General features: G+C 37.7%; 1 protein-coding gene across 2 annotated transcripts in view; it reads left to right on the forward strand.

Annotated features, from left to right (window-relative positions):
- Positions 1–18,731, forward strand: part of ARHGAP15 (Rho GTPase activating protein 15) — a 605,619-nt gene that overhangs the window by 30,526 nt on the left and 556,362 nt on the right. Inside the window, exon 2 of one of the 2 annotated variants that reach the window (XM_013059079.2) lies at positions 884–1,018. The exons of the other annotated variant lie outside the window; for it this stretch is intronic. Coding sequence (XP_012914533.1) covers positions 974–1,018 — 45 coding nt within the window. The 5' untranslated portion in view covers positions 884–973. The remainder of the gene's footprint in view (positions 1–883; positions 1,019–18,731) is intronic. 2 annotated transcript variants of the gene reach the window in all.

Below are 18,731 nucleotides of genomic sequence, written 5' to 3' on the forward strand. Positions count from 1 at the left end.
TCATGCAGTTTCTCATTGTTGATACTACCTTGTTACATAACTTTAGTTTGGGGGGTTATATGCTGGACTGCTAGAGAAGAGTTTTCCAAAGTTAAATTAGCTATAATTATCCCAGCTTTTGTTTCCGCATTCTTAGCCTGGGCAATATGTATTCCTCGATAAGGAACAAAAATAAAAGTTACTTTTGGTTATGTGTACTCAGTGCATAATTATATAAAAGGGGTATTTTAGTGAGGATATGTCATTTCACCGAGAAAACTTGGCTCAGAGCTACTGTACTGAAAGCCTGCCACGGCACTAATTTTCTTTCTGTCTCGGTTCTTTTCATCTCTTTTTTCCATGCACAATTTTCTGACTAGATACTGACAGAATGTAAAGTATTTTGGCATATTTATTCAAACAAGCCTGTTAAAGATATCTGCTCAAGCTAAACTAAGAACTTGATTTTTCAGAAGTTGGAGGTTGGGGTGAGGTCAAGGGGGGAGATCTTGAACTTAGGAGAGGTGGGAGGAGGTGTACTCTAAAATGTGTGCCCGTGTCACACATGGCATGGCTTGTTGTAACAGAGACACTTACATTTAATCTGAACAGAAAAGAAATTAGGACTACTTCAAGACATATACATACATATATGTGTATATCTGTTTTGCGTTCTATTTCATATACATGGAACATATATACTACGTGCCCCCTGGCATAACAGTTATGCAAATCTAATATGGACTTATTGGAGTATATAACGTAAGAATCTGATATTGTATTTGCAACAACTTAAATTGTTACAGAAAACGATAAAAGGTTCTCGGGTCTAATCAATTGTATAATTTTGTCATTAATGCATAAAATCCTCATTATTGCATTCAATTAAAAATACTGCTAACAGGACTGTGAACTTGGAACACCATATAAAAATTTCCTGGATATGTCAGAAGAGCCTATGTTCTTGGTGTCTTAAACGGAGGAGCAGTCTGAAATGCCAGGAGAAACATTTATTCGACTCTGTGCTATGCAAACACAGGTGAATTTACTTATTACTTTGAAGTTTTCATTACCTAAGGGCTGCGTGGAAGCATTTCAGTAAAGCAGGTATTAATTCTCCATTAGTATTTCCCTGGCAGTATGTGCCGTTTTCTTTAAACACCCAATGATCATGTTTATGTAGTTAATAAGGCCACTTTGCTACCTGGCCAACGCTGGAGAGGTGGGAAGCTTGGGCACGGGAGGAAGTGATTAGCCAAATTGCCTCTCTGTAAGAGAGATCTGGAGACCTCCGCTTGGTGGGAAAGGAACGCTCTTTGGTCTCAGTGATTTGTTGTCTCAACCTGAGCACCGGAGTGAGACCTCTTAAAAGTGGACTGCTTATTTGCCCGAATGTGCGAAACACAGAAGCAGACGGCTTCGTGAGCGTAAATGGGGGGCAAGTGAAGTGTGCCTCTTTAAGGGCTGAAAGGCTAATGTACAATCCAGCAAATAGCTACTGGGGAAAGTTTAATGTGGCTTTGATGCTATTTATAAGAGGGAAGCTCTAGCCTACTAGACAGTTTAGAATAGATATTAATGAAGAGTTTAAATAGCCCAAATCAGGAAAATTGCAGACATAGGATTTGCAGACAGGAGCAGTTTTGGCATTTAATGCTGGTGTCTTAAGCAGCCACATGTATGAATATTCACCGCCTCCTTGTAAACTCCGCAGAAGTGCAATACTTTATTCATGGCCCTCGTGGACAGGGGAATATCTTCTTATTACTGTTAGGATAAGGACTTAGGTTGAGCCATTCCTAAACAGTCATGTTCCTAACGTACACGACTCCTTCTGCTTCCATTAACAGACTGTTCATGTTCATTTTTCTTTCTTAATATATTATAAAGAAAAAGAGGAAACAATTTTCTTTTGTTTCTTACTTCTGTGATTATAGGATACTTGCCAAAGTTGTGGCTAGCCAAAAAGGCAGACATAAAAATTGCTACTAAAAATATAAGCCTTCTGTTTAGCAGAGTTTTTGAGAAATATTATGAGACTGTAGGACTTGTCCATGTTTACTTCAAATCACGCTTATAGTTAGGTTTGAGGCTTTGTTTGTATAAATTGTCCTGAAGTGGATCCTGATATTTAATTAAAATGACACTAAATCACATTGAATTGATAAGACTTGGCATCTCAAACAAAGGTAATTGCCCGTATTGGTTTTCTGCAAAAATAGCGCTGCTTGGAAAATGTGCAGCCAACACAGACTGTCAACTCCATTTATAGATCAATATGTGAAAACCATTGATCAGGCAGGCGCGTATAACAGTAACACTTTGCATTTATTTGTTGTTTTTATACCACATTAAGGCTTACAGGATTATAGGCTTCCTAAATATTTTGACTTCCTCATAAATATATGATCTGTTGCATGTTAATTAAATGAGAGTCTGCAGCCATTTCTAAAATTGTTTTTAGTTTGATGATTTCCTTTTATTGCTGTGGATCGTATGATCTGAAAATGGATTAGTTTCCTTCTGCATAAAGATTATTAAAGCTTATTTTAATGTGTCCTATTTAGTGTAAGATGTGGCTGCCTTTTTGCTTTGAAAAATATAGATACAGACAATTATTTTCTCTTAGCGAGTGGCTGATCTTTTTTTATTAACTGAGCATTCTCAGCGCTCAGGGTAGAATTATTTCCTGACATATTTTGCACACTCTGTAGATAACGGGTCTTCTTGATTTCTCCTGATAGAATGTTTTTGTTTCTTTCCCCCTTCTCTTTTTATCTAGCTCTGTTGTACAGGCATCTGATCAAACATTATGTAGAAAATAAACTGATCATCTCAATTAAATTCTAGCCACACACAAATATAATTTGAATTCTGTTTTTCTCATTCGAGAACAAGCCTTATGAACTGCTCTTATACACTGCATTCTGCAGTTAAGTCTTTCTTATCTCATCAATGTAAGGACAGTGTTTTGTTCCTAATCTTTATTGGACTATTGTGGATGACAGTTGTAAGCCATTTTGGTTTATAAGGCAAAGCTAGAGGACAGTGGAGGGAGACTCTCCATAGATCCAAACCTCAGATATGACTACGCAATAATGTGTCTTCCACTGCAATTTTCTTTGCCACTGAGAGGTCAATTTTGTTGAGAAATCTTTTTATATCCTCTATATACATCAGGGGCGCTGCTTTCAAGACAATACTTGTCTTTATATACAATACTAAAGCAGTAATAAAAGAAACCGGATTTCAGAAATAGGAAAAAAATACTCATGAAATCCAAGAGTTACCTAAGGTGACCAGTGTGCTGGTGACCGACTCAAAAGTTTATTAGCTAGAATTTGGACTTTTGCATGATCTGCGCTCGTGGGTGGGGGTGGGGGGAAGTTGAGATTTCTTGCCTCGTCCTTGCTCTCCTACGGCAGCTCATGCAGTGCAATGTTTACCTGTCATTTACCAGCACACACTGGACTTGCCAAAGGCTCGGAAAGTTTACAATGACAGGGGAGAGTCTGCGCTTCAGAGAATGAGCGGAGGCTCTTGAATTCATGTTTGTGGCTGCGTCGTTTTCATTTTAACTTGAGCATAGCTAAATTTGTGTATAATCTCCTACTGATTGAACATGGCGCTGAATGTACATGAGATACATTTTTTTAAAAGTTAGTCCTCTGATTACTAATTTGAATCCAAAACTCTAACCTTGTTAGCATCTGGACTTATTTCCATAATAACAACCCCTTCAGAACCTACAAAGTAATGAATAATTGACAACAAATGAAATGTTTTGATAGTTGTCGGCACAAAGCATGTTTAATGTTTTGTGTTGCTTCCTAGCTAATTATGTAGATGACACATTTGTCAGACCTTGACTGCCATTAGAAACGTGTTTCCAGAGGGGAGAAAAACAGGCTATTCATAGAGTAATTAACTAGAATGCTCAATGACCTGTGAGAGATTCAAATCGCTGCCAGTTCAGACATTGTTTTGTTACAGAAGCAGAGGGGTAATTAAAATTCCAAATTACAGTCCTATGATGGAGCATTTGTTTGTTGACAGTATACTCTTACTCTAGTTTGTTAATTCTTTTTTAAATTGCTTCTAATCCATTTTATAGCTTTAGGAGTTCCGTCTTTGAATTTACTGACAACTAATATTATGGTAAATTGTACTTCAATGGAGGACTGCGGTGCCTCACAGTTTCAAGGGAGCACAAGGTGGGTGGGACAAAGCAGCTCCTTCCCTGAACGGACATATCAGGTGCTGTCAGCAGGAATGCCACAAACTCGGAACATCTTGTTAAATGCTGCGCCTCCAATTCTGTATTAAGGGAGATGTCCCGGCAGAAAATGCAGAGATAAAAGGAAAGCAGTGACAAGCGTCTTAGGAGGAGAAAGAAACCTGGTCTCTCACTGAGAAATGATGGATTCACGGGTAGTGCTCCCAAGGAAGAGAGAGGAGTTGGGGCTGAGTGTGACTTGGGGAAGGGTGTTGAGTTTAATGCAGCAGATGCAACAGTCTGCAGGAAAGCTCTCACAGATCACTCAAAAAGGAGGGCTTATTTTGCAGTAGTACCTTCCCTCTCAGGTTGGTTAACAGACCTCAGGATAATAGGTATTACCCGTGAAATTTGTCAAGGAATTACTGGCACGGTTTATAAATCCAGAAGGCTGACATAGTCGAAAAAATTCAGCTCAAGTGAAATATTTACTTAGGTTGCTGAAAGTGAGAATATAGTTTTATTAAAATGATCTGACAGAAGTCACACGGTGTTTGATGCAGGCGAACTGACAGAGGCATCCAGTGAGCGTTGATTATCCTGAAGTCACTGTCAGCTAGGATTGATTTTCACTTTCTCCGTTTATGTAACGGTTCCTGTAATACAGCTGACCCCGAATCACGTTACCTTGTCATTTCTCTGCATGGATCAAGAAGAGATGAGCTGAAAATAGCTAGACACTGACCTTGAACTTGCCAGAAAAGTGAGAAGTGACAGTGGGGTTTTTCTATAGTTCATGTACAAAGATGAAGGCAAACTGTTCCTCTGTTGAGTTCACTGTCGCAGCACAAGGGGGCAGAGCAGTACTAGAGATTACAGGTAAAACAGCTTCTGTAGCAGCATGGAAAGGCTCTGAAATACCACGTTAGAGCCAGAGGTCTCATTTTTACATCTTAGTGTAGACATAAAGGAGAATTACTGATGAATCAAAATCTCGGGTCCCCTGATGTTCATAATCAGTAATCTAAAAGTGTACATTCTAATTAAAAAAAGGTTACCTAATACTCTGTGTGGCAGCAACTATGCTATTTCGCTAAATTATTTGCAGCACCTCTTACTTAATTCATATTATACTCTTCCCTCGTGAAATACCTTTGGAACCGTAGTCAATATTATTAGGAGATTTTTGGGGCAAATTCCTAAGCGGATAGGTGTCATTTTAGGTATAACCGTATCAGAAGATGGGAACAGTTTTCATACTTACTAAGTATCAAAATCCCAAGACCAACAACAGACAGAGTTCTGATGTGCGCTTGCAAAGAGCTAATGTGCAAGCTGCAAAATGATGTTTATCCCGTGATTTACATTTGTCTACACTTTGTAAGTTTCCCCTTTTAATATTTGTCTTGGTTTTCAAAGATGTCCTTTAATAGATCATCATTATAACCTTGGTTAATCAAAAACACCGTGTGTTGAACACTGTCCTTTGCTTGTGAGCCCCTAGTTGAGCTAAATCATTGTTGTATTGATACTGAATGTTTCTCATAAATGGCACCCAAAGCGCTTGCCAACTGCAGCAGAGAACTGAAGCAGGTTGAGAAACAGAAGAAGAACAAACACTGATTTGATTATCTCCTAGGTTGTAAATGCCTTATGTAATGGCAAAATAGCATCTTTGCCTGTGTGATCGCACAATAACATTGTAAACCTCCACAGCAACAAGATCCATTCTTGCACATAGTGGATTCTCTCTGTGTACACAGGCACACACATATGAGTCTTTTATACATATATACGCATATAATATATAGATGCATCTCTATATCTCTACAGATATAGATGTAGATGTAGATATACAAAGAGAGATGTATAAAATATTTATGTATTTAAGCTCACACACATATACATCTATTATACATATGTACATATATAGTATATATATGCATATCTCTATATCTCTATAGCTATAGATGTAGATATACAGAGAGATGTATAAAATATTTATATATTTAAGCTTCTTTTTGTATTCTAGGAAAAATAACCACATGCATACATTTACAAGCTGAAATATCATGCTGCTTCAAGACCCCTCTTTTGTAAATTTAACTCAGGACGAATGGACAATATGAAGATCTGAGAAATAAGTAGAATTCCAATATGTTTCAAGGATGGAATAAGTTGGAGCACATTCTGCTGCTAAGAGTGAGGTTGAAAATATTCAGAATACCTGGGTCATCACAGAAGTCTGTAATATCTCATTTTGGGCCTCCTGTAGAAGAAAATAGGTTTGTGTGTCAAGCGTACGTCCTCCAAGTTAGAAAATTTTGATATGCATATGTCTGTGTGTGTGTGTGCACGTGCATGTGTGTGTGTGTGTGTGTGTAAGGAGGGATGTATGGTGCCTTTACAGTAATGATTTGCTGTGTCTAAAACCACATCTTTGAAGGCAATCCTGAGGACCATTGCATTCCTTTAGAGTCCTTTGCATTCCTGCCCCTCAGAGCAGACAGAAGACCTCCTGGGTGCCCTGTCTCAGGTGGTAGGACACGCACCCCTAGATGATTGATAAACTTCTGCCTCTGAGGTCAGGGCAGACATAAAGGTGTTGGCTGCTAAGGCACTTCCCCCAGAGTGGCTTGTCCCCCTCCCTTCACTGTGTAAGGCTTCTAATAAGGGACTCCCGTCCCTGATGTGTTCAGATTCGGTTTATTGTTACCATCTGTTTAATTACCTTCTCAGGTTTGTGTTGAGAGGCATGAAAGTATTTTATCCAGCCTTTGAATCCCTGTGTTCCTAAAGAGATGTGGGTAAAGTACGTGTCAGTTTTCAAAGAGCATATTAAAAACTGATAAGCAGAACCATCTCCAAACAATACCATATAAGGAAAATGCATTATTTTTTACATTAATGCTTGTTGCAAGTAATTAGCAAATGTACAGTGATGTGGCACTCTTCTAGGAATGATGCCATCTTCTTTACGTACAATCTCATATGCTTCTCCTTTGAGGTGATGGATTTTTATGATTCCCATTCACTTCCAATGCACTGGCAATAAGTTTATCGGAGGAAGATATTGGGGATTGAGTTGTGATAGAATGTATGGTTATCATTTGTCAAACTGGTTTAAGGATGTGCAAAAGTGAAAGAGAAATCGTGTACTCAAAAAACAAGAATAGAATCTTTGGGGAAAGGTGAGAAAAAAAAAACAGAGGAAAATCAGTTATTTTATTGTTTTCCTCTTCCTATTATTATCATTATTGTTATTATTATTGTTGCATTCTACATTTTTTTTAAAGATTTTATTTATTTATCAGAGAGAGGGTGGGGAGAGAGCGAGCACAGGCAGAGAGAATGGCAGGCAGAGGCAGAGGGAGAAGCAGGCTCCCCGCTGAGCAAGGAGCCCGATGCGGGACTCGATCCCAGGACGCTGGGATCATGACCTGAGCCGAAGGCAGCTGCTTAACAACTGAGCCACCCAGGCGTCCTGCATTCCACATTTTTTATTCCTAGAGCAGCACCAGCATGTTGTTTCTGGTGGCCACTGTAGTTACCATGATATGTACATTTTCCACATGCAAATGTCTTTGATAAGAAGAATTACACTGGCTAGCCTTCTCACCCCAATTATGTTTGACTTATTTCATATACCAGTGTTTGGGTGAAATTTAAAAAAATAAAATGAAACAAAACCAAATTCAAGTGTTTAAGTATCAAAATATTTTAAAGGTCTGACTGTGAAAACCAAAAGGAAATAAATCATGTGGTTTTACTTTCTAAATCAAACAAGCAGCCAAATGGCTACTAATGTTTCATTTTTATTTATCCCTTAGGAAGTGATTTCAATAACTGAACACTTCCCCCCAGATTCCAAGATGGTATTAGATTGAGAATGTGTTTGAAAACGTTCAGAAGTGGTAGTCTTGTTTTTATGTCAGTGCCCTTTTACAAGAGCCAAAACAGAAACAAAGTACCATTCTTTCTATTCCTTCATGAAGAAATCAGTGCTATTCTTGCCTCACGATAACATATTATTTCTGTGGAAGAAGAGGAATAGTGATGACACTAACTTTCCTCTGTGACTTTCGGTCACCTGACTTGTTTTCTTTCCCATGGGCTAAAAGGAAGCTGTAGTTTCAGTATTTCCAATGAGAAGGGACATGTGTCTCCTTGCATTGAATTGTCATAGATCATATCATGTAGCACAAAGTGACCCAATATAGGAAGATAGGAAAACAAAGTGACAGTTTTGTTTGCTCAGATATAAACACCATCATCAAAATGTGGGGGCAAATTCTGGAGCCCCACAGCCACATTGCAGGAATTAAATAGCCGGAATGATATTCTGTACTTAAATAAAATGTATTCAAGGCATAGTCTATAAGCAGCAGTGAAAAGATAATGAACAAATAAGCTTAGCTCAGGTTAGACAAACTGAGTGCAACTACTCCCGTTTTTAAAATCCAGGATAAAGTGAATTGGCTGATACTTGATAATACATCATCCGCTGTGGTCTACCCTATTGATCATAGCCTGACAATGGGTAACCTTTCATGGCAACTTCCTGTTTTACCATGAATTATTGACAGTGTTAATGCCAATAACACATGATCAAATAGACAGGAAAGAAGTTTACATTCCTGCATGTGCTATCCTTAACCTCCCTGCTTTTAATATCATAGTTTAAAAAAGAAAAAACAAAAAAGAAAGAAAGAAGACATTTTCTTTCTTGTCTTGAAAACACTGATGAATTAGCTTTTACTTTCACACAGATTATTAATGTGACATCCTTGTAATTCTCATCTACAACACATTTTGGGCAATAAAGCCCCATATTTAAGGGAATATTAGAATGGTCATTTTTACCCCTGTGTCCTCTCTCTCGTATAACAAAATCCTGGGGTTGTTACTCGAATGGTGTGTCATAAGGTCCCTGAATTAATAATTTCCTGCTCACAGAGTTGTCATCATCCCAACCTTGCCTTCAAAATTCCCATGGAAAGGGGGCAAGACGGTGAATAATGTTCATTCATTCATTTAGTAGTCCCTTATTTCATTCATTCGATAGATATTTATTGGTACCTACTGTATGTCAGAGACTGCTTTGCCCACTGAGGGTACAAAACAGAGAGTCTTGGAGGATACTTTTTTTTAAAAATTTTATTTATTTATTAGAAAGAGATAGTGAGAGAAGGAATACAGGCACGGGGAGTGGAAAAATGAGAAGCAGGCTTCCCACTGAGCAGGGAGCCCGACTCGATCCCAGGACCTTGGGATCATGACCTGAGCCAAAGACAGACGCTTAAGGACTGAGCCACCCAGGTGTCTCTTGGAGGACACATTGAAGTGAGGTAGTGTCCTCATCCTGGTTAATAGCCTCAGCTCAATCCACTGGCTTGCTCACTTTGTCCCCATACCTCCTCCCCCTCCACACTAGTATTAGTGTCATGTGCCTTCCATCTTCTCACAAAGATTGTATACAGTATTTAAAACTGGGCCTGTGATCTCAGAGACCTTTACTGTCACTTCTGGTAGATATATTCCTGTGGATTGTAAATCTCAAATGAGATACCTTTTTTAAAATGTTGGGTTTGTAGGACTCCTCCCTGATTCTAACCGACTTTACACTCTATTTTACATGCTGTGTGTGGGTGTGTTTTAGATTTTTATTTATTTATTTTTTGAGAGAGAGAGAAAGAGAGAGTGAAGAGCACGACAGGGGTCAAGGGACGAGGGAGAGGGAGAAGCAGGCTCCCCACTGAGCCGGGAGCTCCCCTTCTGACCTGATCATGACCGGATGTTTAACCAACTGAGCCACCCAGGAACCTCTCGATTTTGCATAATTTGCCCAGTTTGTTGTGTCTTAACTCCTTTGACATACACAAATTGTTCAAGTACTTTCTTTGGTAACAAGTCAAGATGCAAGTATTTTTATCTGGTTAAATAAACAATATCTCTTTCATTCATCCTTTGTTCTTTTTCCCCCTTTCATTTCTCAATGAATTTTAATGATATGCTTTTTTATTGGAGTCAAAATAATCTTTATGAATAAAAATTAAAATGTTAGTATGTTTACTTGACATCTATGGCTCTCATTCAACATGAAAATCGAACACAGACCCAATTTAGACTTTTGGAGAGCTTTCAAAATGTTCACCAAGTTCTTAACTTTCAAAAAAAATTTATTGTGACCTTTGCTGTGGGGCTCTTGCTGAACATTGTCCTCCAAGTAGCTATGATTTGTGGAATTTTGTGGGGTTGGAAGGGATGATCTAATTTACAAAGCTGCGTAAGCAGTCCATCATTAGTGCTGTTTCTGTCTAAGGGAAACATTCCATTATAGCTCTTAAAACACATTGCCAGACATGACACTACTGTGTACTTGTACTAAAACAAAGGTTGATAACACAGACCATGAAACAAAGACTGGAGAACATAAGCTCAGTTGAAATATGAATTATTTTCAAGCTTAATTTGCTTAGGAAAAAAAGAAAGAAAGAAAGAAAAGCATCCTTTGAAGAGTAATTTCTTCAAATAGACAAATTAGGGGATAATACAGTAACATCCAGGTAGTGAAATGAAATAATCAGTTTCAAGACTTAGCTCCCCCTAAGGCAAGGTGATTCTTAGATCTGATTATTTACTCATCCACAGAATAGGCTCCATCCAGACCTCACATTTCCTTATTTCTCATACGTGTGTTTAAGTAGATAAGGATCTTGCTAAGAGAAGGGGCAAGGAAGCAGGGATTAAGTTCTGGATGCATCGAAGAGAATTCTTTTGTTCCTTTTGACTGTGAATCTAAGCTTCTCTCTGCCCAGGCTGTCCTTTCTAAATCTTAGTTCCCCAGCTCCTGCTTAACTGAAGCCAGTCTTGGAAGATCCATGCTTTCCAAGTTCACCGACTTGAACTCTGAAAGCTTCCTTCTGCCTGTGCTTCTAGGACCTGTTTAAAGACAAAACTGACTTCGTATACACTATTTACGTACTGTAGTAAGGATGAGTCTAATGCAGGGGTTACAAATAAGCAGCTGACCCAGTTTTGTCCACAAACAGTTTATTTTGTTTGGCTGGGATGATTTTTTTTTTTTTTTTAAATTTTGAACTTAAAAGCCTGTAGTTGGAATTGTGTCTTCATTAATTTATATTACCCGTTTGGCCTTGAATACCTGCTTGGCATTTCAGTTTGTAATGTTAAAGTTATTTCATTGACTGGCCTATTCAACAGTGAGAGCATACTGAGGCAAGTCAGAAGATGACAATTGTTAGTTATAAATTTGGAAATTCAGAAGATGACAATTGTTAGTCATATATTTGGAAATGTAGTCCCTACCACATTTCACTGACAGTGTAAAAACATTCTGTTATATAGCTAAATATGAATTTTCTTATTCAGATTTTCTCATTTGGGTTTAATTTCAATTTTAGACTCTTACATTATTATAAATTAACAAACATCTTGCTGCCTTTTATACAACACTAAAAAATAACTGTGATTATCTATGGAAATGGCGTTCTCTTGTCACCAAGTTATAAATATTCTGTTTATTCTGGGTTATCTATGATTTAACTTTTGTGGGTTTTGTTAAATTGTTCTGAAAACTTGATGAGAAGCTACTTTGTATTTAAGTGAAGCAGTGCGCTTCTAAATCTTATAAAAAAGAATCGTACCAGGACCTTAAAAGTGAGAAATGATGCTATTTAACAGTCCACAGTATTATACAAAATTTAAATCAACTTAGATTTAGCTAGTCATCTTATTACTTACCATTTACTTTACATTCCTACTAATTAAACTTAATTTGAAGACTTTTAAACTTTGTTAGAATTTGTATTTCTTTTTCAGTGGATATGTAACATCCCATAAGAACTGAAACATACATAAAAATGAATTCCACTGTCTCAACTCTGCTCCCTATAACCAAACATTCTTTTTCTGAAGCATGTGCTTTACCAACTCAGAAGCTGTGTGCCCTTATGGAGAGAGATTAGGTTCACACGAGGAAGGAAAATTATCTTGGAAACAAACATCAAAGTGCTCCCAGAGATCTCTAGATTTGCAACTTGTATGCTTAATTCAACCTAAAGACCTGTTTTACTTGGCTCACTTACTGCATTCACCTTCATTCCCTTTAACTGAGTTGACACTTTAACATAGAGAGCTTTCACATAAAAATTTATATATGTGACATTCTCTCAAAAGAAATCAGAAAGTCTGGCTTTACCAGGCTGGCCTCCCAATGAGCGGGCAGGAACGGCTGGAAGTGAGTAGCTGCTGACCCATCTAGATGGGACAAGTGCCCTCTAGTTCAGAGCAGTTGGACTAGATAGAATTCCTCCACCGGGCCATGTCACCTATCTGACATGTGAGTTAGCAATTACAGCTGGAACCTATGTATTCCAGCCTTCCTTCCTTACCCACTAAGGATAAAAAAAAGCTGAGTTGTCATTTAGAAAACTACAAAATTCCCGTCTCTTTTGAGTATGACTTTCCAAGTTGCCTCTTCAAGGTGGGAATAGGTTTTGAAATAGGAAGCAATGGTTCTTTCATATGTTCAGGTGCTTATCTATGTAAGTGAAATTTCAGAAAACTTTATCCTTTGCTGATTCCCACAGACACTAATTAGTGCCCCCTGGGGCACACATATTTCCAGTGACAAATCAAAGACTCAGTCATGGGGAGATGTGGCAAGCCTCCGTCCCTGGAGTGGCCCCTCCGGGTTCAGGCAGAACAGTCAGTAGCTAGTGTCTTGAAGAGGTTGTAATGCCCCTATTTGTTAGTTATGAGTTTTACATGTTCAGTATTTTGACCAGTAATATTTGACTCTAGCCGGGATTAGAATTATTTTTAGGTAACATAAGCCAGGCATGAATCATGCTGTCAAGGAAATCTACATGACGGTTAACTTTGGAGTGTTTTGCCACTCCGTGGGAGCAAATAGGACTCTGATTATGAACATGAAGCAGATCTGGGCAGACCTCGAGGACAATCCTGGCTCTGCCTCTTATTTACTATGTTACTTTGGGCAAATTTCTTTTTGGGCACTCTTATACATATGTTTAAATTAGTAAAGACATCAGTTACCTATAGAAAAACAAAGATTAAAGGAAACAACATATATAAAATGCTAAGGTATGATACCCGGACACCTAGGAATTGTTCAAAGCCTATAGAAAATCAGTTAGAATTAAGCTTCTCATTTGTATGAAGTCCTATGGGCAGGTCTGCCTTTGTAGCTTTGGGCTGCTCTGTGCCCCTCTGCCTTTGGGTCATCACCTTTCAGTAAACAGGCTCTCAAGAGTCACGTTATTCTGAACCATTTTGATTCGAACCACTAGAGCTCTTCCTACTCAACCTATTGACTTATTGAAGCTTCTGATTCTTAGACAAACCTTCTCTGATATGTGGTAATGCCTGTGAGGTTCCATCATCAGCTATGACTCTAGTTAGCTCTTACCTTCCAATAATACCAATGTTTGCCATTTGGAGCATCTATTATGTACTTGACACAGGGCTAAGTGCTATAACAGTGAAGATCAGATTAAACCTTCATACCAACAAATGAAACAGAGATGTGATTCCAGGAATGTCTGATACCAAAGTGTAACTTTTGGCTGTTCTGAGCAACCATCTGTATAGATCTTAACCCTGAAACTCTATTGTGTAGGTCCAATACTGAGATTCTCTTATGTTCAATCTGGCCCAAAGACCAAGTAGGATCAGATGCGTATTCTCTTTTATGCCAACTAAAATTCAATTGAACTTTTTTTTTTTTTTTTAAATAAAGGTATGGACTTTCTTTTTTTTTCTTTTTAAAGATTTTATTTATTTATTTGACAGAGAGAAATCACAAGTAAACGGAGAGGCAGGTAGAGAGAGAGGAAGGGAAGCAGGCTCCCTGCTGAGCAGAGACCCCGATGCGGGACTCGATCCCAGGACCCTGAGATCATGACCTGAGTCGAAGGCAGCGGCTTAACCCACTGAGCCACCCAGGCGCCCTCAATTGAACTTTTAAGAACCAATTAAAACTCAATCTCTTATCCAATATTTTATCTGGCTGGCCTTTTCCTCATCTGAACTCATATAGCAATTATCCATTTGATTAATTATGTAATTATTCATTATGCACAGCTTTAGAATGTTTCTTTATAATTTATTTTGAAAACTTACTAACCTTTACTATTGTTGTTCAACTTTTTGTATTTTAACATTGCATATCTCCTATTAAAGTGAAAACTCCTTAAAGGCAGACATTATAGGGACGCCTGGGTGGCTCAGTTGGTTAAGCAGCTGCCTTCGGCTCAGGTCATGATCCCAGCATCCTGGGATCGAGTCCCACATCGGGCTCCTTGCTCAGTGGGGAGCCTGCTTCTCCCTCTGCCTCTGCTGCCACTCTGCCTGTGCTCGCTTGCGTGCGCTCTTTCTCTCCCTCTCTCTCTCTCTGGCAAATAAATAAATAAAATCTTTAAAAAAAAAAAAAAGGAAGACATTATAGACATTATGTCTAACCTCGACAGAATCTGGCTGAAAACAAGTTATATATATGCACACACATAAATATATGTACATATACGTACATATGCATACATATACATATATATACTTTAAAAGTTACTTAAACTTTTAAAAGTTTGAAATATTATGTGACTAATAGCATATAATGCCCTCTTCTCTACTTTCTGAGCAAAGCATCTCTAAAGACACAGAAGGGGCAAAAACACAAGAGTAAGAAAAAATTAGTAGCTAGGGATATCATAATTATAAGAATGAAGGGACTGAACTGAGGGGAGGAAACCCCATTAGTCCATCTACACTTTGTTTCATGAACAATAAAGTCATCATTGTATCCATTAAGGATAAAAGAGGCTCATGTCTTCAACAGCCTGTCTTTTAATTCAGAGATGGCTTGTGTGCCAACCAAAAATCAGGCAAGAATTCCTTTACTGCACAGCCATTGTTTTCTGAAACAGAATTCTGTTGCTCTTTATCCATTCTCATCATATTATAGCTACACAGAAACTGAAACTCCCAGAAAACTCCCCAGTAATGATAGTAGGGGATGGGCAGTGGGATAAGGCGTCCTGGGAACTATAATAACAAGCATGTTGCTGAAGACAGAGCTGGAGTTACACCAGGAGCACTAGTAAAAGGGCAGTGTCGGGACTTAATTTTATATACATAAATATAATCAGTCCATTGTCCCAGAGGATTAAGACCTTTGTAAATGCATACATAAATAACAGGCTTAATTTTTTGTGTAACAATAATCTAGAGGTAGTAACCTCCAAACAGTTGTAGTGCTTACTAACCAAGATATCAAAGACACTGGCTTCTTTTCCCTTTCCCTCACTATCTTTACAATGTGGGTTATTTCCTGTTGCTGATCTTCTCACAGCCAGCAGATGGCTGCTTTACCTTTAACATTTCAACTGCGTGGATTCCAGGCAGGAAAGACAAGCAAAGGGCAAAACTGTGCCAGCTGAACCTACTCTCTTTTAAATAGCTTTCCTGAAAAGCCAGTTCAATGATTTTTGCTTCTATCTCGGTTTTCAAAACACTTGCTTCCAAGAAGAATGGGAAAAGTAATTTTTAATCAAGAGAGTTCACGGCTATGAACACAATAATATCAGATAGAGATGAAGCTAGTAAAGATCAGAGTTAAATGATAGAGTGAATTAAGAGTGAAGCAGGCATGGGGACATTCTTCAATTGTATGTTGAGGAGTTTAGATTTTACTACTTGATGCCCAAGTGTCGGCCACTGAATCTTCTAAGCAGGTGAGTCTCTCTGCTTGGTGGAGACTAAGTTAGGAAAAGAAGGGGGGGAAAAAGGGTGAATACTATTAAGGAGTCCAAACTATTCTTGACCCAATAGATCATGGTAGCTTGTGCAAGATTGATTGAATAAAGATATATGGAAGAGGGCGCCTGGGTGGCTCAGTGGGTTAAGCCGCTGCCTTTGGCTCGGGTCATGATCTCAGGGTCCTGGGATCGAGTCCCGCATCGGGCTCTCTGCTCAGTGGGGAGCCTGCTTCCCTCTCTCTCTCTCTCTCTGCCTGCCTCTCTGCCTACTTGTGATCTCTCTCTGTCAAATAAATAAATAAAATCTTTAAAAAAAAAAAAAAAGATATATGGAAGAAAGCAAGTTAAAGAATATTTTGAGCATAGAACTGAAAAGCCTTGAAGATGGGTTGATTGTGGGTGCCAAGGAAGTGGAAAGGCTTCTGGGTAGAAGAAGATTTTCTTCTAGATAGAGAAAATGGATTGATGATAGTGCCAGTCACTGAGATGGGAAGAACCAAGAATGATACAGATTGACAAAGTGATTAGATTTAGTCAAATAGTTAGATTTGATTGTGGGAAGTTTGAGATTTCAGTGACATAGCAAAGTCAAAGCATCAAGGGCATAATGAATTATATGAGTTTGGAGCTTAAGAAATAGGTATTCCCCAGAGATAGAATTTTGATGCCAACAACAAACAGATGATATTTAATGCTACAGAAATAGCTGAGATCCAATTAAGACAAATGGTAGGCATAAAAGGAGGCCCAAATATGCAGTTTATGTCTGCAAAGAAATTTAAGGAGTGACTAAAAAGGGGGATATGAACCAAGGGTTGTGCGTGGATTTGAAGAAAACAGTGATGCCTGAGAAAACTAAATAAATACATGTATTTCACTTAAGAGCTTGTAGATTCAGTTTCTTTGAAGGCAGAAATATTTCATAGGAATTAGAAATTAGGCAAAACTAGTGAGTGGATCTAAATTTTGGTATTATGACCTAAAGATATAATAGTAACAGGCATGTTGTTTGTTTCATGTGTAGCAATTTGTAGTCATATATGAATATACATCCATATATAAGTTTATCCTTATATATTAGAATAAAATCTAAGCAACATTTGAGATATTTACATGTTCTAAATGTTGTTTTTCTGCTTTTGGTAGAAGAAAACTCAAAATTTATTTTGTGCTTTTAACTCCCAGAAAAGGTAGCAATCTCTCATTGCAACATCACAAGGAATAAGAAAAAGTAAAAATGTCTGGAAAATGATAACTGGCTTCAACATGCAAAATAAATGTTCAAAGATAGAATCAAAGGGCAAACATCAAGGTAAAGATGAAGAAACAAGCTACACACAGATAATAAAGATAATCCACAAAACCGAAAAAAAAAAAATTTTAATTTTGTCTTGAGTAAATTGAGTAGATATATTTTTGAACTTTACTTTTCATTTACAGTTTGCCCCAGGATAAAATGATAAGCTCTATTAATCAGAAAAGGTTAATGGCATATTATTTCTTTGGTAGATTGGTAACAGTCTCTGAACTAAGTTGTTTGTAACTTCTGTCCAAGTGTATTATTGTACCTCAACAGCAAATCACGTGAAAATGTCAGCCGTATGTTTGATTTTACCCACTTAAAGAAACAAAAAAAAAAATCCCACAAGGAACATTATAAGATAATGGAATGTGTAAAATTAATCGTTTTTCAAGAGGTCTTTTCCAGTTTTATTCTCCTTGGTTGAATGCCTTTCTCAACTTGGCCCTCAAGATATGCATTCTCTCCTTGGAAGATGTGTTTGTGCTCGCTATCCCAGAGCCCACTTGGAGTCAACTCGCATTTATCAAACAATTCCCTCTCATCCAAATATTCCCAGCGTAGTCACTACCAGCAACTCTCCTTTATTTGTAGTCTCTATTTGTACCTGGTGGATTCTATATTACATTAATTCATAAAACCAACTCTGCCAGACTCCCTACGGTTACAATTATTAAGGCTGTAACTGAAATGATATCTTTCATATTGATCTTCAACCAGAAGTTCTTGTCCTGAAGCTTTTGTTTCACATTAAGGCACTAATGATTGTCTCCACCAAATGAGCAGCTTTAATAGTCACAAAAAGCTGAATGAAAAGACTTTGATCATCATTTTTGAAAGTGCTATATTCAATATCTTTTCCATCCATAATTGGCAAACACCAACAAAGCTTTTTTTTAAACAAACAAACAAAATGATTTAAAGAGACTTTATTATTTTTTTTTTTACAGAAATTATCTCTTTGTTTGTTTTTGTCAAGTAATTTTTGCCCTACACACTCTATTTGTTTTCTAGGTCACAGAAAGACTGTTTGCCTATGGGTTCTTTTAAATATTCTGATTTTTAACTATTTTTAAATCTTTCTATAGGAACTGAAGTGTTATAAATTCAGTTGAAATGAGAGAAAGTAGGAAGCACTTTAGAGTGCCTACTTGATTTATCTGTTAAAAGAATTGGTACACATTAATCATTGTAGGCTTCCCTATGTCTGGAGGGACAGAGGAACTACTTGATGGTTCTTTCATATTCACATCTCCTCCTGGAAAAAGTAGAGTAATGATTCTATAATGAATCCCCTATATAAACACAATGTATCCTGAAAAAAATATTAACCATATTTTTGTAATTGATCAGATGGGAAAAAATCTCTTTAGGTATTAATTTGACATATTAGCGTTATTCACTCGACTGCTAAAAAAGTAACAACACTATGGAGACT

The sequence above is a fragment of the Mustela putorius genome, unplaced genomic scaffold (genome assembly GCF_011764305.1).
Source record: "Mustela putorius furo isolate JIRA1106 unplaced genomic scaffold, ASM1176430v1.1 tig00003867_pilon_pilon_pilon, whole genome shotgun sequence".
In the NCBI taxonomy this organism is placed as follows: Eukaryota; Metazoa; Chordata; class Mammalia; order Carnivora; family Mustelidae; genus Mustela; species Mustela putorius.